This window comes from Capsicum annuum, chromosome 3, assembly GCF_002878395.1.
Source record: "Capsicum annuum cultivar UCD-10X-F1 chromosome 3, UCD10Xv1.1, whole genome shotgun sequence".
Classification (NCBI taxonomy): domain Eukaryota; kingdom Viridiplantae; phylum Streptophyta; class Magnoliopsida; order Solanales; family Solanaceae; genus Capsicum; species Capsicum annuum.
Genome location: NC_061113.1, coordinates 177,211,263 through 177,234,350, shown reverse-complemented (window position 1 = coordinate 177,234,350; position 23,088 = coordinate 177,211,263). Strand labels below are relative to the sequence as shown.

The 23,088-nt window shown below is 34.3% G+C and overlaps 1 protein-coding gene across 3 annotated transcripts; it reads left to right on the top strand.

Moving 5' to 3' along the window:
• The first annotated feature begins 2,240 nt into the window (after positions 1 to 2,240).
• On the top strand, positions 2,241 to 12,094 carry LOC107863536 (lipid droplet phospholipase 1). Of its 3 annotated transcripts, XM_047408464.1 has the most exons (13): positions 2,491 to 2,564; positions 3,904 to 3,971; positions 4,362 to 4,537; positions 4,982 to 5,052; positions 5,176 to 5,418; positions 7,281 to 7,441; positions 7,561 to 7,616; positions 7,710 to 7,762; positions 7,835 to 7,955; positions 8,519 to 8,616; positions 11,172 to 11,356; positions 11,705 to 11,832; positions 11,952 to 12,022. In XM_047408464.1, exons 4-11 carry the CDS (start codon positions 4,996 to 4,998, stop codon positions 11,298 to 11,300), a joined length of 918 nt encoding a protein of 305 aa, XP_047264420.1. In that variant the 5' UTR covers positions 2,491 to 2,564; positions 3,904 to 3,971; positions 4,362 to 4,537; positions 4,982 to 4,995; the 3' UTR covers positions 11,301 to 11,356; positions 11,705 to 11,832; positions 11,952 to 12,022. The 3 variants fall into 3 exon arrangements, with proteins under 3 accessions (XP_047264419.1, XP_016564977.2, XP_047264420.1); XM_047408463.1 differs by lacking the exon at positions 4,362 to 4,537 and having other exon boundaries at positions 2,241 to 2,564; XM_016709491.2 differs by lacking the exons at positions 4,362 to 4,537; positions 11,172 to 11,356 and having other exon boundaries at positions 2,243 to 2,564; positions 11,952 to 12,094.
• The last annotated feature ends 10,994 nt before the right edge of the window (positions 12,095 to 23,088 follow it).

Sequence of the window (23,088 nt, the reverse complement as noted above, 5' to 3'; positions counted from 1 at the left end):
GAGAGAGAGTGTGGTTGATTAGGATTGAAGAGGGGTGTGGGTTGGGTGGATTTGTATTTTTGAAAAGATTAGAAAGTTTTGAAAATATTAATCAAGTCCATAATTAACTTAATCAAGTTTTCTAATGACGTTTGACCCTATCTGTTGGTCAATGTTACCAATACTTCATTCAAGACTTAAAAGACACCTTTCCTTCAATTTTCTCAAGTTACACTCTGTATTTCTTTTCTTTCAAATTTAAAATTTAGAGAAAAAAATAGAAGGTGATTGAAGATGCCTAATAGATTGTTTCTAACTATTATTTTATTTGAAAAGATTCAAATGGAAAGATGCTAATATCTTGTTTGGGACCCCCCCTCACCCCCAATTTTTTTTCCAGAAAAAAACTTCTTTTTTTTTAAGAAGGATATTTGGTAAACTTACAAAAGTATTATTGAAAAAAGAAAGAAACAATTTTTCACACACACACACACACACATATATATATATATATCCCTTATTAATTAATTAGCATATCCTATAAGTTTGATTTTAAAATTTTATACTTCATATTTACATCATAATTTTTTATTTTATTCTATGATTTATAAATTATAATTTTATTTTTCACTCATTTTCTTTAAATAAAATTGAAAACATCATTGATGATGATGGTCGAAGGATATATAGTTTTTTATTTTTATTATTAATGATAACAAATGACAGACGAATCACGTTACAAGTTCATCTTGTTACAACTACTATAGCTATACGTAATTTCATATGACAACGCTCTGCTAATGATTTAAGACTTTAACTATTATGTTAATAAAGACATCATCACATAGATCAAAGAAGGAGATGGTCCTTCTTGTAAATCTTCATAAATACAAGACAAATCTTCTACTAGTGTGAAGACATTTCGTGATAAAATTAGGAATGAAATCATTAAGAATTTTTGTGATGTATTAAATACTACTTACTTTTGTCGTGAATTTTTCATATGTAGAGGTTTGATTTATGGAATAATTTTTAAATTTATTTTTGATTGATATTTTAAAGTAATATTTAAATATTTAAGTAATTTATCATTATTTAAATTTTTTAAATATATCTATGTATATAAATGTTGATTGCAAAATTTAAAGTATGCACTTTTCAATTAAATAAAAAAAATAAATTTAAAATATTATAATAGATATTTAAAATAAATTTTCTCTATAAAATAATTTTAGCAGTAAAAGTCTATTACTTTTTGATCATTTGTCTTTCAAAAAAACTTCTTTGATTATCCAAACACAATCTATATCGAAAGTACTTTTCAAATGAATTTATCAAGAGTAAATTGCTTTTTTTTAAAAGCACTCTTCTAAAATGTTATTTTATAAAAATATTTTTCAAATAAGCAGTTTTCTAACACCAATCCCAAACGGTCTCTAACAGTAGGTATCGTTTGGTATATGAGACTAAAATAGAGTAAGCAAGTGTCTCATAAGATTATTTTATCTTATTTTTTTTATATATAAATAGTGAAGTAAAATAATCTTGAAATTAGCTAATTACCTCACATCAAATATTAGATAAAATTAATTTCAAAATTTTATCTCACAATTATTATATTTATTCCACATGTCAAACTCCTGGCAGCGAAATTGAGGCATCATGTTGTTAACTGGCATTAATCTTTGATCGCTCCTCAGATACACATTTTATTTTATGGAGTAATTAAAAAAATCATAAATTAAATGTTAAATTTTATTATTTGCACTTTATTCATATTAACGATATTTATTAATCATATAAATAAATATTGTAATTGTAATCATTTATATTTAATATATATGATTAATTATAAAAATAAAATAAAATAAATTAACTAATTATATCCTGATTTAGTTAGTAATCAATCAATATGATATATTTATTTTTAGTAAGATGATCTAACTAAAAGTCTAAAATAAAACGAAGGAAGTATATTTATTTCATTTAACTTCGCCTTCCTAACTTATATACACTTAAGAAAACTTTAATTATGACGTATTTTTTACTAAATTAATTTTATTATAATATTTTAAAATTTTAAATTTACTTATTATTATTTTATATAATTATTTAATACTAATAGTTAAAAAAAATATATAACAAAAACATCTTAATTTCATAAATTTAAGAAGTAAATTAAAATAATTATTTTTAGTATAAGAGAAATCGAAACCGAGGAAATATATCTTAACCTTAAACTAACTTTATTTACTTCTGTCGTCTTCTTAAATTTTCTTAAAAGTTCTCTCTTTCGTCGCAAGCCTCCCTCGCGCCCCCTCCTCCCTCCTCTCCAGATACCTAAATTGTACACACTATAACATTCATCATTTCCCAATTATTTCTGTATCCAAATGCTACTACAATAAAGTTTTTCAAAGTCAAAAAATAAAAATAAAAAGTAAAATGGCGAACGGAAAAGTGGAAAACGGAGGAGTTTTTTCGTCGGAAACGTTCAACGGCGGAAAAGATGTATTTAGTTCTAAAGCATCCGATGCTTCCACCGCCGATCATCTAGTTATGATGGTCCACGGTATTCTCGGAAGGTAATATTTTTTTTTTTATAATGGTGGTGTCCAAATCAGGTTATGCGCACTTGACACAACTTATGATTAAGGATAAAAGAGTAGTTACCACTCCACCACAATATCCATAATTATGAATGTATAATGCGCCTTGCTATCATCTTTTCGATTTCGGTTCTCGAATTATAGTGAAAGGTTAGAAGAAAATCGGTGAATTTTCCTTCAGTTTGTTGAGAAATCAAGTTTCTAGGCATTATATCTGTTCAATCATGATTTTATAGACCATTTTTTTTTTGCTCTTTTACTTGTAGTATCTATCCACTTTTATCTTTTAATCATCACGTAAAGCTACGGATTTCTTCTCTGTTTTTAAATTATTTTAGCATTTTAAGCTCTTGAATTTGGAGCTGTTCCAATTGGTTCGTTCTATGGGGAATTCTCGGGCTTATTTTGAGCAACTGATATAGACTCTTTGTGTTTACAGTTGCATTCTAACCAGATCAGAAGAATTTCCCTCGTCTGGCAACGAGAAAATGTGAATCACAAATCTAATGTTGCTAAATGCTAACTTAGAGAGAAAGCTGGCTTGCTCATCAGATTCTTCCATAATTCAATTAAGATGCTTCCTAAGATGTTTGGGGTCTATCGGAAACAGCCTCTCTCTACTAGAAAAAAGGAAAATCTTTTTTTTTTTTCGAAAATTCTTCATTCCTGGGAAGAGGAAGAAGCAGATAGGACAAAGGCTCTCTCTACTTCATCTGAGGTAGTGGTATGGGCTGCGTACACTCTACCCTCCCCAGACCCTACTTTGTTGGAATACACTGGGTATGTTGTTGTTGTTGTTAGCAGGAAGGAAAATGCTTTCTTTGATTGGTGGGTGAAAAGTTTTCTGAAAGTTACTTAAAGATTAATAATAATGTCAACAAATTGAATAGTGTTTTGCATTGAAAATTTTGATAAAAAATTGCTGTCTCGAAGATTAGTATAATCTTGGATTGTTGGTTGGAGCAAGTGATATGGAGAAAAAAGATAAGAGAGGCTTGTGAAGGAAGATGATTTTGCTTATAACTGAGGGAAGATATTTTTCCCCCTTTTGATGGAAAATGTTTAAATGGCTCCTGGTGACAAAAACACCACTAAATGACCTCATATATTTCCTTTATACCAAACACATTCTTAAATATTTACTAGCCAATCCTCTTTCCTATCTATGGTTATCAATTCAGTTTGAAGTCAAACATCCAACACGGAACAATTTTTTCTTGAGTAATGATGAATTCTTATTAAAATAAATTAGTGATTTCTGGTGTTGGTCTTAAAAAATTCTACTTATTGTTGGATTTATTTTGGTATTACGCAGTGCTTCGGACTGGAAGTTTGGTGCAGAGCAGTTTGTTCGGAATCTTCCCGACAAAGTTTTTGTTCATTGTAAGTATATTGAGTGGCATTTCTGGTGTGATTCAACGCTTTGTTTCTGTATATTGTGTAATTCCACCCTCTAATCCTCACCTCTTAATGTTTGGTAGTTGATGTTGTATATCAAAACTATTCTTTTATTCTTGCTTGCTATTTTGATTGACAAAGTAAGTAGGCTTCACTTTCTTTATCTACTGTGTCTATGGGCTGGCACACCTAGTCTTTTTTTTTGTGGTGGTGGTGTGTGTGTGTGGGGGGGGGGGGCTCCTACACTCTGCTTCGTATGTTGTGTAACCTCCCATCCCACATGCATTGCAAACTAAAATTCAAGTCTGCTCTGATTGTGATTCCCTACTTCATTGGTCCTTCCTTTTCTAATTTGAGAGTACTTATACTGAATAGGTCGAAAAATTGCTCGGACTCTTCATTTTCGATGCCGCACCCTTGTTGATACGACATGGTGTGGGTGTGGGTGTGAGATCCGTACGCGTTCTGGTCAGCCGAGTTGGGTACTTTGACCAATACCGGTGGAGCTATTTCGGACAGATTCAATTACTCTAATCAAAACAAAACCTAAGGTGAAATTCGTAGAAAATGAAATACCTTATATAGAAATTTCTATGTCACTCCTTTTCCTTTTCCTTTTCCAGGATTATCCTCTTGCCAATATTTTCACCTCAAATTTTCCTCATAATATCTCATAATTTAGGTTTTGTAACTCTTTTAGATATTTGAATTATTTTTAGCCGAATCCGGGCACCCGTATCCATACCTGGATCGGTATCTCTGAATCTTAACACACAGATCATGAAGGATCCGACCTCTTGATCCACAATATAGGACACTCGCACCCGAGTTCGAGCAACTTAGGTTAAAGAGATTTCCTTTCCTTGGCTCATTATATATTTATATACATCTCTATTTTACCTTCTTCATAATGGCCAAGCACAAGCATGTCTTGCATAGTCTTGATGAACATAATTTTCTTTTTTGATGAACGATAAACATGATCTTCTTGGCAGGCAGTGAACGTAATATGGCTAAACTAACGTTGGATGGTGTGGATATAATGGGCGAGCGATTAGCTGAGGAGGTTGATTTTCTTCATATGTGATTTGATTCTCTTTTGTTTTAACCCATCCCTTTTCCTAACATTTTCCCCAAATCACAATGCATATATCATATCTGATGGTAGTGATATGGAAATGGATGTTAGGTTCTTGATTTGACCAAAAGAAAGCCAGGTTTGAAGAAAATTTCTTTTGTTGCACATTCTGTTGGAGGAGTAGTGGCAAGATATGCAATTGGGAAATTATACAGACCTCCACGAGCGGAGAATGTGGAGAAATTTTCGGACGATACCAGTGAAGAATGGTTAAAGGGCACAATAGCTGGACTGGAACCAATAAATTTTATCACTGTTGCCTCACCTCATTTGGGTTCAAGGGGTAACAAGCAGGTATGAATTTATTTTGTCGCCTATGATTTTACGAATATTTTAATGTTCGATGGAAAGTGGCCCCACCATGTCTTGCTGAGGAAGGAATGTTAATATTTAATTTTTGCATCTATGCCTTTACCTTATGTCTTTTTAAGACGGTGAGTTCTAGCTCTTGGTGTTTTGAGACTGTTGACAGTGAAATTTAGTTAGTAACAGGTCACTCAGCGCACCAATATCATGGATTTACAATCATTTTATAATGGATTATAATCAGGGGTTTATTGGGTGGTGCTATTATTTCACACATGATGTATTTGATTACTGGATGGATGTCCCAGTAGACTATCATTTATCCAGTTGAATCTAGGCAATAGTGCATGGTGTAAAACATATAGTAGTTTAATCATAAAGCACTCCCACATCAGGAAATCATAAAACACTCCCACATCAGTAAAGGATTAATCATAAAGCACCCATATACAAGTTTTAAGTATTTATATTAATCTCAAAACTATCACGGAAAAAACACTATCACTGAGCATCCAAGGGTGTGACCTAGTGGTTCAATGAAGTTGGGATGAGCACCATGGGGTCTCAAGTTCAATTCCCAGCAGAGACAAACACTAAGTGTTTTCTTCCCATCTGTTCTAGTCTTGGTGGACAGAGTTACTTGATATCTGTTGCTGGTGGGAGGTGGCAGGTATCCCGTGGATTTAGTTGAGGTGTGCGCAAGCTGGCCCGGACACCACGGTTATAAAAAAAAACACTGTCACTGACTTTTTAAATGATGGGTTCCTCATCTTAGACTATCATATCCATCCTTAGTTGGTAAAATAGCAAGTGTTGAGAAAAATTCAACAAAAAACTTGAAAAAAATAAATCAATAAATTCACAGGTTTGACAAAAGAAAAATAAGCTCCTGCACTAATAATAACACAGAGATGGTAAGGTGAAATAGAGAAGCAAGGAATGCACAGCATCAAGGGGGAAAACAAAGGAAAGATGCATCTAATTTTTGGGAAAAATTAATCTACAGCAGGAAGTACCTGGAAAAGCTTGCTTCAAGATACAAAGTCTTACAGCAACAAGAACCAGAAAAGAACAGGAAGTATTTGCTTGAAAGCGGAGGAATGTCTCATTAGTTATAACTAACCATTCCATTAAACAATTAAAATTTGAAAGCAATCCTCACTTCCGGACAGTTTGTCTCCGTCCATCTTAATAAGTTGTGCAGGGAAATGCTATCAACACGGGATGATATTTTACTTATCTTATTGTAATCCATCTAGCTAACAACCCTTTAGATCTAATGGTAGCTTCAACTGTTCAGTAACCTAGAAGTTGCATCAGGGCTTTCCTGTGTGTGATTCTGATCCTTTTTTATGATAGGAGAACCTAAAAGTTACTAAAAGAAAGAAAACTCTTTGATTAACCCCGAACTTTCTTGTAAATTACATTCTTCTGCACTACACAGTGGCTTCTAGGCCTATCAAGTTAATTACGATTTTGGATCATAGTACCATGCGATATTATCTACTTGCCTAGCTGATAGTCAGTATTCTGGAGGGATCCTCTTTAATAGTAATAGATGTTGATCCCCTATTTAATGTTGTGAACTGTGAAAAAGGAAAATGGCTCTGTTATCTGACAGAAGGGTCAAGAAGCAAAAACTTTTCCATGCTTCTTCTGTTGTCTTGATCTTAAGGAATGAGCAAGTATTCTTCTTTTTGTCTGAAGTCTATTTTTCCATTATTAAGATTGTGAGTTTTCTCCCTCCTGATCTTACAAGATTTGCTTTGTTTCTTTTTTTTTTTTTCACCACAAGAGCTGCTTTGCCACTGTTGGATTTTTCAATATTTACTTTTTGAGCTAATTGTCAGGTGCCATTTCTTTTTGGTGTAACTGCCTTTGAGAAAGCTGCTGGTCTCTGTGTTCATTGGATATTCAAGAGAACAGGCCGACACCTTTTCCTTAATGAAGATGAAGGAAAGCCTCCATTACTAAGACGGATGGTGGAAGATGATGTTGAATTACGCTTTATGTATGTTATAAGATTTACTTGCTACATGCATCGGACAACATGGTCCTGCATCTTATGAGGATCTGAGGTGGAAAATATAGTATATTGATGCTAATGTGTTGCAAAACTCTTGCATACAGGTCTGCATTGGGTTCTTTCAAGCGAAGGGTCGCATACTCAAATGTTGGTTATGATCGCATCCTGTTTGTACTGTTGAATCAGGCAACCGGCCTCTGCTATCAAAACTCTAAAGATTAAACACTATTTTTCCTTAACAAACTTTATTTAGATATTGTTGGTTGGAGAACATCATCAATTAGACGTAATAATGAGCTGCCCAAGGTACACTATTTGCTAGTGGATACCAATTAAATCGTATGTGCTACATTATATCATAACAATTTGTTCTTGCAGTGGGAGGACTCCTTAAATGAGAAGTATCCTCACATTGTGTATCAAGAACATTGCAAGGCGTGTGATAGTGAGCAGGGTGAGTGTGTTGTAAAGGAAGATGATTGTCTTGACAAGCTAGAAGGTTAGTAACTCTCTTCTTATGACAGAAGTTCACTTCTGGTGAAATCATCCCTGTTTTTCTCTGATCCCTGAGTCTCACCACACCCCGTCCCCACCCCAAAGCTAGGTATCAGATACATTTTCTAGTGCTGCCCCCACTGAACTTTTGCTGTATGTTCACAAATGTATGCATGATTGACTTTTACTCTTTCTATTATTTAGAGCTTAACACAAACAAAAAATCTGCTGATCTTAAAGGACTAGGCAATTTTGTTCGTAAATCAGTGTACTCTTTGGCCCTCCAATCTTTTTCAGAAAGCAAGTCCTAAGTACTTTCTAGGAATTTTTTGTTGAAGTGTTTGTTTGTTTGCAATTGTATTTTTTTCTAAATAAAACTGGAATTTAGAGCTTTTGATGTGAGTTTAGTGCCTTTTGAATAATATGTTGATAACAATACCTATCTCGAAGAAGGAAGAGGAAGAGGAAGAAAAGGTTGTTTTTGTCTTGCCTTCTTAACATTGTAGTACTAATTTTGACTGACCTATAAAAAATATTATTGTGCTAATGCTTTGACCAATTATCCAGAGGAGTTGGTGACGGGTTTATCTCGGGTATCCTGGGAGAAAATAGATGTCAGCTTTCACAGCAGCAGGAACAGATTTGCTGCTCACAGTGTTATTCAGGTCCTCTTTCTGTACTCCCTAGCAAGATCTCTCCCCCACTCTCTCTCTCTCTCTCTCTCTCTCTCTCTCTCTCTCTCTCTCTCTCTCTCACTCTCTCTCACTCTCACACACATACAGAGCGACACACACACACACCTTAACACATACAATTTTGTCAATGCACAAAGCATTTTTTTATACTTTGTTTTCTATTATTATTTTTTTTTTAATTATTATTATTATTATTATATATTTGACTTGCTTTTAAATTTTATTTAATTTCGTATGATGAGGATATTAAATGAGCTTAAATGAAGCAATGAGGGTTCATATAGCCGACCCCAACTTGTTTGGGATTGAAGCATAGTAGTTGTTGGTTTTTTTCTCCCGACCGTCAGTTACATTTAATTTATTTTGATGAATCATAACGTGCTCATTTTTATTGCTCGCATATCTAAGATAAAATCAGTAACTCCTACTTTTGACCTTGACGTTACTATCGATAGCAAAAGCATTAACTAGTTGTCCTGCGTAAACTAGGCATGTTTAAGTTTATTTGTGAGAAACAGCATATGTTCACTCACAAATTTACACTTGGAACAGGCATTTTTCCTCTTATTCTTTTCCATCTTTTGTTCTCTGAGATGCTTATAGAAAAATTGAAAGAAGAAAAAAGGAAAAAATTGTAGGTTTGTTATATAAGGATAAAAAGAATATAGGTTTGATCAGAGGGCGTGTGTGCTGCTCAAAATATGAAAATTACTTGGATTAGACGTCTATCGCATGCTTGGAATAGTACCCTTTTGTGCACTATCTTTCAGGCGGATAAAGTGCCATTTTTTACTTTTGTCCTATATGTGCAACTCCAAATCAAACACATAAGGCATGTGTGGTGCTCAAAATATGAAAATTACTTGGATTAGATCGTCTATCACGTTCTTGGAATAGTGCCCTTTGTGCACTATCTTTGAGGCGGATAAAGTGCCATTTTTTAATTTGTCCTATATGTGCAACTCCAAATCAAACACATAAAGAGCCCTGCAACATAGTGCCTAATTTGCTTGAAAGTGTTGAAAGTATCAGGTTACTGCCAAAAGTGTTGCAAAGTTTTCCAACCCATCTATGGAAGTGTTAAATTTTCTTATCTTGGCACTATTTGTCCACCACATCGTGTTGTTGATGAGAGTTGAGCTGTAGAGTATGTAAAGGTGTTATTTATCTTGTTGTCTACAATGTAATGTTGATCAGAGTTGAGTTGTAGAACCTGAAAATGTGTAGATCTCCTGTATTTGGCTACTTTTATGTGTTTCTGGGACTACATAGCATCAATGGCACTTGGTCACAAATTTCTGAGTAAATTTATTTGTACTTTAGCAAGTTAGCTCTATAACAAACAAGCTATGTTGCGCGAACTCTTCGATTTTGCCGTCGAACCTGTCTCGACGCGACCCCGATGCTGGTGCGGGTGCAGTGTGCGTCTCGGATTCGGTCAAACGAGTCCGGAGACGTTGACCAAAATCATGACAAATTTGGGGGAAAAATTGAGATTGCACTGGCAACTTACCTGGAAAACCGGCGACTTCACAGGCGACTGTTATAGACAGTCGTACTTCTGCTTACAGTCGTACTTCTGGTTCAGCTTGGAAGAAAGAGACAGCCGACGATGATGTGGCTTGGGGAAGAAACAATGATTTCGACCTCTTATGGAAGAAAGAGACAATGCCGGTGTATTATATTCTTTATTCTTTAGAATATAAAAAGAATCAATATAATAAAATATGATGTTGGTTGTTTTATACTTTATTAAAAAGGGAAGCCCGATTCACTAAAGCTCCCGCTATGCACAGGGTCTAGGGAAGGGGCCAACCACAAGGGTGTATTGTACGTAGCCTCCTTGTCACATGGCAACAACTTTACCGGTTACTCCAAGGCTCTCCTTCTGTTTTATACTTTTTATTCTTTAAAATACAAAAAGAATCAATATATATAGTAAAATTATATATATTTATATAGTACTCCTAATTGAAAAAGTACTCCTAATAGTACATATAATAACAAAATTCTTAATAGTACTCCTAATTGAAATTGAAAAAGTAATATTTGGATTTTTGTAGCCGAATCCCGCACCCGTATCCATACTCGGATTCATACCCCCGAATCTTAAAATTTGAATTGTGACGAATCCGAATCTCGGATCCACACCCGTCTCGGATATCCGCACCCGTGTCCGAGCAACTTAGTTAATAGGTTCTTTATAGGCTTGAAGAGTGATGGTGGTGGGAACAACTTAGTGATGAATTTTCATGCCTAGATCTTCATCAGTGAGCTACTTTTATGCCTATTAGGTACTATACAGATACAGCATTTGTGCACAGATTGCCGAGTAATTAGGTTAGTATTGGTAATTTATTGACCTGGAGAGTGGTCATGGTGGGAAGTGCTTGCATAAAATTTTGACACCCTTGTTACGTGGTAATAAATTTTCTTCTGCAAGCTATCCCATTTTTCCTGAAGTTTAAAACCAGCTATACTCATATAGTATCACAACTATTATATTAGTTGGTGTGTGTATGCAGTTTGGGACAAACAGGTGTTTGATGGTGACTGAATCTAGTGTTCGTAAGGCTGATCTTAGGTCATCACTCATCAGTGTTGCTCATCATGGGGTTGACTCTGTCATTTACTTAAATAAATCCTGTAACTGAATGGTGATCAGAGTACACTAAGGTCAAATCAGGAAAAAAGAAAAAAGAAAGAAGAGGTATTTGGAGGATGAATATTGTGCTAGGGAAGGAGTGAGCTTTGGATTTGTTGTATTGCTCGACATTTTTAATTTCGTAGCACAATATTTGGAGTTCTATATTCTATGCCTACTATGTTAGAAATAAAGCTTTGAAATAAATCTATGTGTGTTACTCGGATTTTACATGCCTACTTCAAAATTGAGATCCTTGTGTTGCCAATGATGTCGCACATATTAAAAGAGATATTGGACAATTAATTAAGGCTTTCCAGCCATGCTTATTAGTTAGTAATATTTAGAATGCTTGCTGTATTGCTTAAAGGTTTAAGATCAATAGTGTATTAACTCTCGTGGTATTGCTTATAGGTTAAGGATCAATACATGCATGCAGAAGGTGCTGATGTTATCCAACATATGATAGATAATTTTCTCTCATAGAAGTCGTCCAAATCTGAAGCACATTGGATTGTGGTAAAGCATGCTCAATTTACAAGGTACCTTAGATGCGTCTACACAGACTTGTTTCTTGTTCATTTGCTTCAGAAGTTTTAAATGTTCTGCATAGGAGCTCTGCTATAGTTTGTGTGATTTGTTTTGATTTACTTGGTTGCAGGTTAAAATTGTACTAGTTTCTCGTGATTATGACATTCATGAACTTTATTGTAAGCAATTTTGTTAAGTCAATTGTGTCCTAGTCTGCTGTACCTTAAACCTGTTTCATTCTCAATGAAAAAGCATTATTTTTCCATGTTAAAAGAATCTGTCACTTTGATGGATATCATGCTCCAAATCATTTTTCCTCTCTTGCTACGTTATTACAGTAGGTCCTGGAGGAATGAGGAGATACAACTTAGGTTTTCACTTGCATAAAGAAGGAAAGCTGGGGAGTTTTTACATGTTCTTATCATATCTTCATTTTTGCTCATCGTATTTTGGTCTCTATTTGTACTAGTTCGCACTGAATTCATTGATAATTATGTATCAAGGGAGAATAGCAAGGACTGAAGCAACCACACCATCTACCGACTACCTGAGAAAACGGTAATAGAGCATGCAACAATAAAGGCTACGGGACCATTCTGTCAAATTAATTCATTATTTTATGAAATTCACCTAGTCGGTTGTTGCCTATTCTTTCTTTGGGTTTTCTCTGCCTTCATCAGTTGTTGCTTCCCTCGTAAAAGGGCAGTGGGTTATGTTCATTGAGTTGTTCTAGCTCGAGTCATTAGAAATGAACTGAGGCCTGGTAGTTCTTTTTATATACCGAACATTTCTTTAGTTCTTTCAAGGACGACGAACAGCAGCGACAACAATAACAGATCCTGTGTAATACCACAAAGTAGGGTGTGCAAAGGGTAGAATGTACGTAACGACAACAATAACATACCCTGTGTAATACCACAAAGTAGGGTGTGCAAAGGGTAGAGTGTACGTAGACCGTACCACTACCTTATAGGTAGAGACGCTATTTTTGATAGATCTTCAGCCAAAAAAAACACATAAACACATTCCAAAGTAGTATAGAGAAAGAAATGAAAATGAAGATAGTCATGGTAAACACTATAGACAAGTTGATAAATCATCCTAAACTGTATTCAACAAGATATTATAATAATCGAAGTGTAAAATATAAAAATAATACCCGAACTCAAAGGACGAGAAACCATAAGGGAAATACAAATGGCTAATAGTAAAGAAGAAAAAACAAGTCAACGCTCGACTATCTACCTAACTTCCTATCCTAATCTGTGCCCTTTATAACTTCCTATATAAGGTTATGTCCTTGGTAAGCTAATGTTGTGTCATGTCCTATCTAATTACGATTCCTCAATACTTCTTCTGTTTATCTCTATCGCTCTTTAAATTATCCACATTCAACCCCTCACACATCCGCACTAGAGCATTCGTGCATCTCCTGTGCAATGCCCGAACCATCTCAACCTCGGTTTTCACATCGTGTCCTCTATAAAGGTCACTCTTACTTTGTCCCGAATATCTTTAGTCCTAATCTTATATCTTCTGGTATGTCCGCACATTCATTGCATCATTCTCATCTTTGCAACTTTTATCTTCTGAACATGAGGGGTTCTTGACTGGTCAACACTCTGCTCCATATAATATGATCAGGCTAATCACTGCTCTTTAGAACTTGCCTTTAAGTTTTCAGTACTCCAAATATGAGCCTCCACTTCATTCACCCGAGGCAAAAATTGTGTGATTAAAGTTGCATAAGACTTAATGATAGCCTACTTTTTCACCTTTTCAAAGCAGAGGCAGATTTAGGATTTTAAACTTGTGGGTTTTCAGTAAAATAAATTAATATGTATTAATATAATAAAAAGGACAACAACCCAGTTGGATTGATCCCATGGTCGTGGAAATAAGTAATTCAAGCGTCAATTCCACGCCATCAAACATACATTTTTTTTGTTAATGGTTTACATCTATAATATTTTATTTACTTATTCTATTTTTAATATATTCACCGGATCTATAGTAGCGGGTGGGAGTTTTCAGGAATCCCCACTCAACACTGTAGATCCACCTCTGTTTCTAAGCTCCAAACGGGCAAAGTTGTTTGATCGATCCTGGTTTGGACCTCTACGATGTGTGATATCATCGTCAATCTTTTTATTTTCTTGCATAATAGATTCAAGATACTTGAAACTTCCTCCCTTCTGAATGACGTGTGTCAAGCCCTACTTTCGCGTCAACCTTAGATATTACGTTACTGAACTTGCTCTTCAAGTATTCCATCTTGCACTATGCGCAGGTCTTTCTTCTTCTCCCTGTATTACGCCACCAGTCTCCTTACAATGACTTCGTAGTCGAACGTCCCGGTATGAAATCAAACTTGTTCACAGAAATAATCACGTTCTTCCCCACCCTTATCTCCACACCCTTTCCCAAACTCTTATAGTGTGGCTTAGCAACTTGATACTCCTGTAACTGTTGTAATTCTGGATGTCACTCTTATTCTTGTACAATAGAATTATTGTACACCTCTACTCTCCAAGCATACTTGTCATCTTAAAAACGATATTAAACAATACAATAAGCCACTCCGACCCTATCCTGCCAATCTCTTCCAAAACTCCATCAGAATCTCGACCAGCTTGGTTGCTATTCCCTTATGCATCTTATAGAGAACACCCTCAACTTCCTCAACATACATTGACAATACCCAAAATCGTGTTATCTCTCTGAGTGCTTCAACTTCTCTGGCACAATGTTTTTGTCGGGTAAACTACATAAATGCCTCTTATAATGGATGGCTTCGTCTTTTTATCCCCCATAAGAATGGTCTTATAAAACTAGCCTCCTTTTTTTTTTATATAGCACAATTACCTATTTGCCCCTTAATATCTCCAATATTTCTAAACAACTCCATACCTATTTATATTTTAACTTTTTATTCTCTTTTTTATTTTACTTTAATTTTTATCTTTTCTATTCTCTCTCTTTTTTATTTTTATTTTTTTTCAATCCTTACTTTAAAAAAAAAAAATCTTTTTTTTTTTATTTTTCTTTTTTTTTTTTTTTTTTTTGAGTTTTTCTCAACCCTCACTTTTTTTTTCTTTTCTCCTCTCAACTTCTATTTATTTTTTAAAGTTTTTTCTTTTTTTTTCCTTTCTTTATTTTTCTCAATCTTTATTTTTGCTTTGTCTTTTTTTAAAAAAAAAAAAATTCTTAACCTTTATTTTTTTGTTTTCTTCCATTAGCTTCTTTTTTTTAATTATTTTCTTTGATTTTTATTGTTTTTAATATTTTTCTTTATTTTCTTTCTTTTTTCGCAATTTTTTTTTTCTTTTCTTTGATTTCTTCCAACCAAGTTATGCTCCATGAGCAAGAATTGGCACTACCACATTGTAGAGGCAAAACTTATGACTTTCAAACAAGAAGTTATGTTTCATTAGAAAGAGTTGACACTATTTCATTGTGTTTTGATTTATGAGATGTTCTATAACTCTTACCTTAGAGACAAGACTTAGCTCAAGTACTTTCAAACAACAAATTATGCCTCACGGGCAAGAGTTGACATTACCACGTTATATCTTCATTTATGAGATGTTATACAACTTTTGTCTTAGAGGCAAGACTTAGCTCAAGGACTTTCAAACAATAAAATATGCCCCACGGGCAAGAGTTGACACTACCACGTTATTTCTTCATTTATGAGATGTTCTACGAATCTTGCATTAGAGGCAAGACTTAGCTTAAAGACTTTCAAACAATAGATTATGTCCCACGGGCAAGAGTACTACTACATTATGTCTTCATTTATGAGATGTTTTACAACTCTCGCCTTAGAGGCAAGACTTAACTCAAGGACTTTCAAACAACAAATTATGCCCAACGGGTAAGAGTTGACATTACAACGTTATATCTTCATTTATGAGATGTTCTACAACTCTTACCTTAGGGGCCCGACTTATCCCAAGAATTTTCAAACAAGTTACGTACATTGGGCAAGAGTCAGCACTAACATATTGTATTTTTTTATGAAATGCTCTATAACTCTTGTTTTAGAGGTACGACTCAGTTCAAGGACCATCAAACAACAAGTTATGCTCTATGGGCAAGAGTTGACACCACCACATTGTTTATTGATTTATGAGATGCTTTATAACTCTTTCCTTAGAGGCAAGACTTAGACCAAGGGCTTTCAAGAAACAAGTTGTGCCCTACGGACAAGAGTTTACATTACTACATTGTATTTTGATTTATAGAGATATTCTATAACTTTTGCCTTAGAGGACTTAGACCAAGGGCTTTCAAGCAGCAAGTTATGTCCTATGGAAGAGTTTATATTACTACATTGTATTTTGATTTGTAGAGATATTCTATAACTCTTGCCTTAGAGGCAAGATTTAACCCAAAGACTTTCAAACAACAAGTTACGCCTTATGGGTGATACAAAATCGATAAAGGAGACACAAAACAAACACTAAAATAGTCCACAAGTTGGAAGAACCGAGGATCCCGTTGGTGACCACTCTCGGATTCACTACAACAACAATGAAAACAAAATAACAACAAGATATTAAGGTGTTCAAACCTTTAAAATCAGTGAGCCAACAAACTAGATTAACAACACAAGCACAAGAACAAGAAGAACACAAAATCTCGATTTTGGGACACCAAGCCCGAGAATGAACAACAATAGTGAAATAAATAGATAGATAGATAGGTAACTTGACATACAAATGTACAAACACGATGAACCTAAGTGTATATTAAACACAAAGATCCAAATTCATACAAGTAACACCAAGCTCTATGGTGACCTAAAGGGAACGGGATTTCCAAGCAACCAACATTTCAAAACTAGCACCAACACAAGTGATATCCATACTTGTTTACAAGGAATTCACCTTGAAAGACTCTCTCTCTAGAGCTCTCAAAATATCATTAAAGTTATGACAAAATGACCTAATATGTTCTATTTATAGCCTAGGTTTCAACTTAATACAAAATGACTAGAATGCCCTTAATGAGCCAAGACAAGAGGGAGGCCTTGGAGTGTGCATATTGGATGACTTTGGAGTGTTGGGGCTTGTTCTCTACACTTCAAAGCTTGTTCCATTGGTTGGGCAGCCACCCAAGCTCGAGTCTTTACGTATTGGTCCACAATCATGATCGTACTTGTATTATCCTCCCCTTCTTGAAAAAGGATTCAACCTCGAATCCGAACCTTGCAAAATAATAGGAAGAACAAGCAAACACAAGTTTCTCAAGTTATGAGGGTTAGGATTAGTGTAATCAATCATAGCATCTTGCCAAGGTGGCTCAAACTTCACATACACCCAAATACCCTCTTACCCGAATACCCACCCAAAAAAGAGTCAACTAGTCTATCTATATAAATGTAACAAGAAACAAGGAACAAGGGTTGCTAATCAAGTGGAAAACATAGACTCTTCTTAAAAAAACAAAGAGGCTTGAAAGCTGAGATAGGAAGGCCATAAATTCCATGTGCATTCAAGTCATTCCAAAAGACATCCTCATCACCATACTTCAAATGATCACCGGGATCAAATGGGTGGATTGTCCGTGGACATGGGTTTAGGATGCATTTTCTTTTCCCAATACTACCACTAGTACAATCATATGTCCCATCCATTCTAGCATGGTCTACAACAAAAATAACTAGAGGGTCATCCATAGTCATTCGGCCAACATGTTCAACCTCACCATTTTAACACACAAGTTGGTCTTCATGACTTCCATAAGATAATGTACTATCACTTGCCACAATGGCCTCAACACTAGATGGATCAACTAGTGTATCCACAATCTCAAGTTGTACATTATCATCACCAAATAGAGGCACATTTGGCTCACCTAAAGACAAACTACCATTCACACTTAGTTGGCTACTAGCCTCATTCACTAGAGTGCAAGATTTAGTTTGATTACCTTGTAGCTCATGTGTAGCATGTCCACTCACAAGAACTTGATTAGGAAGGCTTGGATTCTCTATCAAGTTATCCAACTCCTTCTAAAGAAAGCTTTCCGTCCCTTCCATTCTTTCTTCCACTCGGTCCATTATTTTTTCCATTCTCTCCATTGGCTACTAAGGTCATGTTTCATACCTATTATGGCAACCATCAAATCGTTCATGGTCACCTTTTCCAATGCCATAGTTCCTAACAAAAGAAATTCTAAAATAAAAACACAAAAAACAACAAACTAGTTAATGTTAGAAAAGAAAACATCCTCACAAGCTCTCAAGATCTCACACTTTGAAATGCCTCTCAATTGGCCTCACAAATGTTGGTAACTCGTTTATACTCCAAGGAGATTACTTGGTACCAATTGGAGCTCGAGGTCGGAATAAATTCTCTTTTGAAACAACTCAAAGAAAATACGTACAGACTTGAACCAAGAAACTACAACGAATTTCAAAAAGATAAAAGCACACAAAGAAACGTAGACACGAATAAACGGACCCAAAAACTAATTTACAACCTAGTAGTCAATTACTAGTTTGTTAATTAGCAATATAATCAACAAATTGCAACTAAGAAACAAAGATTAGAAAATAAGAAATCAAAAATTTGAGCCAAAATTTGTCGTGTGAACAGTAAAACGTGACATGGCAGCCACGTATTGGTTGCGGTCTTAACAAATTTTATTTTCTAAAATAGAAAGTCTTGAACAATTTGTGATTTGGAATTGGTGGTAATTGATTTAGGAGGGAAACAAGTCTTGAAATCCTATTGTCAAGTTCAAAAGTGGAAGACTTGATTTTTTTGTACTATCCCCCTTAAAACAAGGAAAGTTGTTGGGAAGTGATTGACTAGTTAATGGGTGATGGTAAGTCTTTCAAGACTAACAATCTTTCACCTTTTTCTCTTCAACTTTATAGATCTAGTATTCACTTTATTTTAACAAGTCTTGAAAGGGATGAAGAACATCAAGAACAAATTCAACGATCACCAAGAACACAACAATCCCAACAACCAATTCCAACAACAACAATGCCAACAAATCACAGCCAAGTCCACCAAGATGACAACACAAACAACAACACTTCAACAAATGCAAGCTCAAATTTAGATATTGACTCAAGAGTGTTAGTGATGAAGAAAACTAACACTTGAAACACCAAGACAAACAAAATGACTCCTAGATCTAATGTTCAAGTCTCGGCCAAATACAACAAACTTTCGGCCAAGATCCAAACTCAAGAATACTACTTTTTTTTGTATTTTCAAGCAAGCTAGCCCAAGATTGATCTTGTAGGAACAAAATCAAGTCATTCTTTGATACCAAATGATACAAGATCGATAAATGAGACACAAAACAAACACCAAAATAGTCCACAAGTTGGAAGAACCGAGGACCCCTTTGGTGACCACTCTCGGATTCACTACAACAACAATGAAAACACAATAACAACAAGATATTAAGGTGTTCAACACCTCTAAAATTAGTGAGCCAACAAACTAGATTAACAACACAAGCACAAGAACAAGAAGAACACAAAGTCTCGATTTTGGGACACCAAGCTCGAGAATGAACAACAACAATGAAATAGATAGATAGATAGATAGATAAGTAACTTGATATACAAATGTACAAACACTATAAACCTAGGTGTATATTAAACACAAAGACCCAAGAATCATACAAGTAACACCAAGCTCTACGGTAATCTCAAGGGAACGGGATTTTCAAGCAACCAACGTTTCAAAACTAGCACCAACACAAGTGATATCCATACTTGTTTACAAGGAATCCACCTTGCAAGACTCTCTCTCTAAAGCTCTCAAAATATCATCAAAGTTATGACAAAATGACCTAACATGTTCTATTTATAGCCTAGGTTTCAACTTAATACAAAATGACTAGAATGCCCTTAATGAGCCAAGACAAAAGGGAGGCCTTGGAGTGTGCATATTGGATGACTTTGGAGTGTTGGGACTTGTTCTCTACACTTCAAAGCTTGTTCCATTGGTTGGGCAGCCACCCGAGCTTGAGTCTTTACGTATTGGTCCACAATCACGATCGTACTTGGATCAATGGGTAATATTTGACACTATCACATTATATTTTGATTTCTGAGATGTTCTATAATTCTTTGCCTTAGAGGCAAGACTTAGCCCAATGACTTTTAAACAAGAAGTTACGCTCCATGGGCAAGATTTGTCACTATCACATTGTGTATTAATTTATGAGATGTTTTATAAATCAAGGACTTTCAAACAACAAGTTATGCCCCATGGGTAAAAGTTGACACTATGACGTTATGTCTCGATTTATGAGATGTTCTATAACTCTTGCCTTAGAGGCACGAATTAGTCCAAGGACTTCCAAACAAGAAGTTATGCCCTATGAGCAAGAGTTGACACAACCACATCATGCCTTGATTTATGAGATATTCTATAACTCTTGCCTTAGAGGCATGACTTAGCCAACAAGTTATGTCCCATGGACAAGAGTTGACACTATCATATTGTGTCTTGATTGATGTGATGCTCTATTAGTCTTGCCTCCAAGACAAGCCTTAGCTCAAGAACCTCCCGAAAGAACAAGTTACGACAAATGGACAAGTGTTGACACTATATTATTTCTTGATATATGAGATGCTCTATAACTATTGCCTTAGAAACAAGACTTAACTCAAAGATTTTCAAACAACAAGTTAAGTTCCACAATCAAGACTTCACACTACCACATTGTGTCTTGATTTATGAGTTGTTCTATAATTTTTGCCTTAGAAGCAAGACTTATCCCAAAGGACTTCCTAACAACAAGTCATGCCCTTAAATTTGCTTTGATGTCAAAAAAAAAATCTCTTTGCGGATTATTCAACTTTTTATTTATTAGTAAAATATAATAAAAGTTGAGTAAAAAGAATAAATAAAATAGAGAAATAAAAAAAGAGAATGAGAAAAAAATAAGAAAAAGAGAAAAATAAATAATCGAAAAAAAAAGGTTAAAGAAAATTGAGAAACACAAACATAAAAAGGGAAGCCCGGTGCACTAAAACTATCGCTATGCACGGTGTTCGGGGAAGGGCCCATCATAAGGATATATCGTACGCAGCCTTACCTTGCATTTCTGCCACAGGCTATTTCCAAGACTTGAATCCGTGACCTCCTGGTCACATGGCAGCAACTTTATCAGTATGAGAAGAAAAAAATAAAAATAAAATTAAAGAAAAATGAGAAATTATATATAGAAAAAAAAGATTGAGATCAATGAATTAGAAAAAGAAAGGAGAGAAATGAAGAAATAAATAATGTTTGAGAAAAATAAAAGTTGAGACAAAAGAATTAAAAAAAAAATTAAGATAAAAAAAATTAAAATAGAAGTTGAAAGATAGATGAGAATGAAAAGTTTATAAATATTTGAGGTGTAGAAAGGCAAATATATATTTGTACTATACATAGAAAAAAAGGCTAGTTTTTAAAAATTTTTGATCAAAAATTCAAAGTCACCCACTTTTGAGATCATCCGATGTATATTTATACTATACACACACACACACACATATATATATATTTGTACTATACATAGAAAAGAAGAAAGACTAGTCTTTAAAAATTTTTGATCAAAAATTGAAAGCCACCCACTTTTGAAATCATTCCATGTATTTTTTGATTTTTCTCCTCCTCTTTGTTCAAAAATTTATGAAAGTATGAGTGTCACCTTTTTCTAATGAGTGTTTACATCCACTTGATTCACTTCACTTGGTCCAGGTGAGGGTCCTCCTTTCCTTCGCCTTGATTAGCTTGTACAACTTCTTATGACCGCCTTTATTCTCTAGTTCTATGTACATGCGTTCAAAATAGTTAGTCTCGGCCATCATAACTTCTAACTTTGTGTCCTTCTTCATCACTTTATTATCTTTCTCCATTCTTCCACTTTTCCTCCCCATGTTTACTCTCCACCTAACTTCCTGTACGCTAAAAATGATCTTTGTCTTCAACTAATCCAAGTTTTTTAAAGAGCAGAATGAGAAAGAGGTAAGACTAGTAGAATAAAAAGTTATCATATTAAATTTAATAAAAAGGTGTAACCAAGGAGTTCCATTGCACGAAAGAAGGAACTAAATTTGATAAAAAGAGAAAGGTACTAAGCAGTTTGAAAGACTAATTCGTAAATGTAATCTTTTCCGTTTTGAGTGTACCCATCTAAATTTTATCAGTTAAATTTGAGAGTCAATAAAATATCATGATTGAAGTTCTGTGAGTTGAAGTTTCCTCCTTGATGGTTATCGCTCCGAAATAATTTCCATCATATGTATGATCTATCATATGCATATGTACGATCTATCATATGCATATGTATGAATTAGAGTCGTTAATATGGGTTAGATTCATTATGTCGATCCGATCCGACCTATCTTGTAATTTGGTAAGGTTAGGTTTAGATTTTTGCAGTTCATTGAGAACCAGGAAATTACATGGTATAGTCCCATAGTGGGTGACTTTGCTTTTTGGTCACCCATAAGAAAAGTGTTTAAAGACTAGCCCTCCTTTCTTTTTTGTTTTTTCTTGTTTTAATTTATTTGTCTCAACTTTTATTTTTCTTTTACTTTTCTTCTTCTCTTTTTTTTCCCTCAAATATTATTTTTTTTTATCATTTCTCATTTTTTTTTCTTTTTTCTCGAACTTTTTTTTTTTTCTTTTCATAAACGCTTGAGGTGAGAGTGTTGGACAAAACAAATCTTGAAAATAGTAGTGTCAATCTAAATTTAGGGGTAGAATCAATAATTTAATTAAAATCGGATAGATTTTAAGAGTGGTTTTCATTATGGGAGGATAATTTGGGTATCAAAAAATCATGAAGTGACAATAGAATCCTCCCTTACAAATCTAATTACGAAGATACTGATCAAATAATATTTTAGTGTCATTCGTGTCAAATTCACTAGTGCCAAATATATTTATCGTTATTCTTATGTGTCTAAATTATACACTGCTATTAAATCAAAGCTCATTTCAAAATTATATTTGTCATTATTATGAATATCGTCTTTTGATTCTTCTACTGCAATTTCTTCTAAATTCCTGTTGTATTTTGATATCAGAGCTACATACATGTCAACTTTTTCTATTTGTTTTTTTAAAAAAAAATTGTCAAGCTTTTCTATTATACTAACATATTGTGTTTTTTTCATACTTTTATTTCTAAATTGAGGGGTGGTATACTGTCACTACGCATCATACAATAATATGAGTGCAACAATTTTAAAAGTTAACAACAAAAATATCAAATTATTGTTTTTATCAAAT

Bases quoted from the DNA above. Each gene is read 5' to 3' on its own strand.
- LOC107863536 (XM_047408463.1), top strand. From the start codon at position 2,425: ATGGCGAACGGAAAAGTGGAAAACGGAGGAGTTTTTTCGTCGGAAACG. The intron at 2,565-3,903 runs GTAATATTTTTT...GGTATTACGCAG, and splicing joins GTCCACGGTATTCTCGGAAG to TGCTTCGGACTGGAAGTTTG. The intron at 7,617-7,709 runs GCATCCTGTTTG...AACTTTATTTAG, and splicing joins CTCAAATGTTGGTTATGATC to ATATTGTTGGTTGGAGAACA.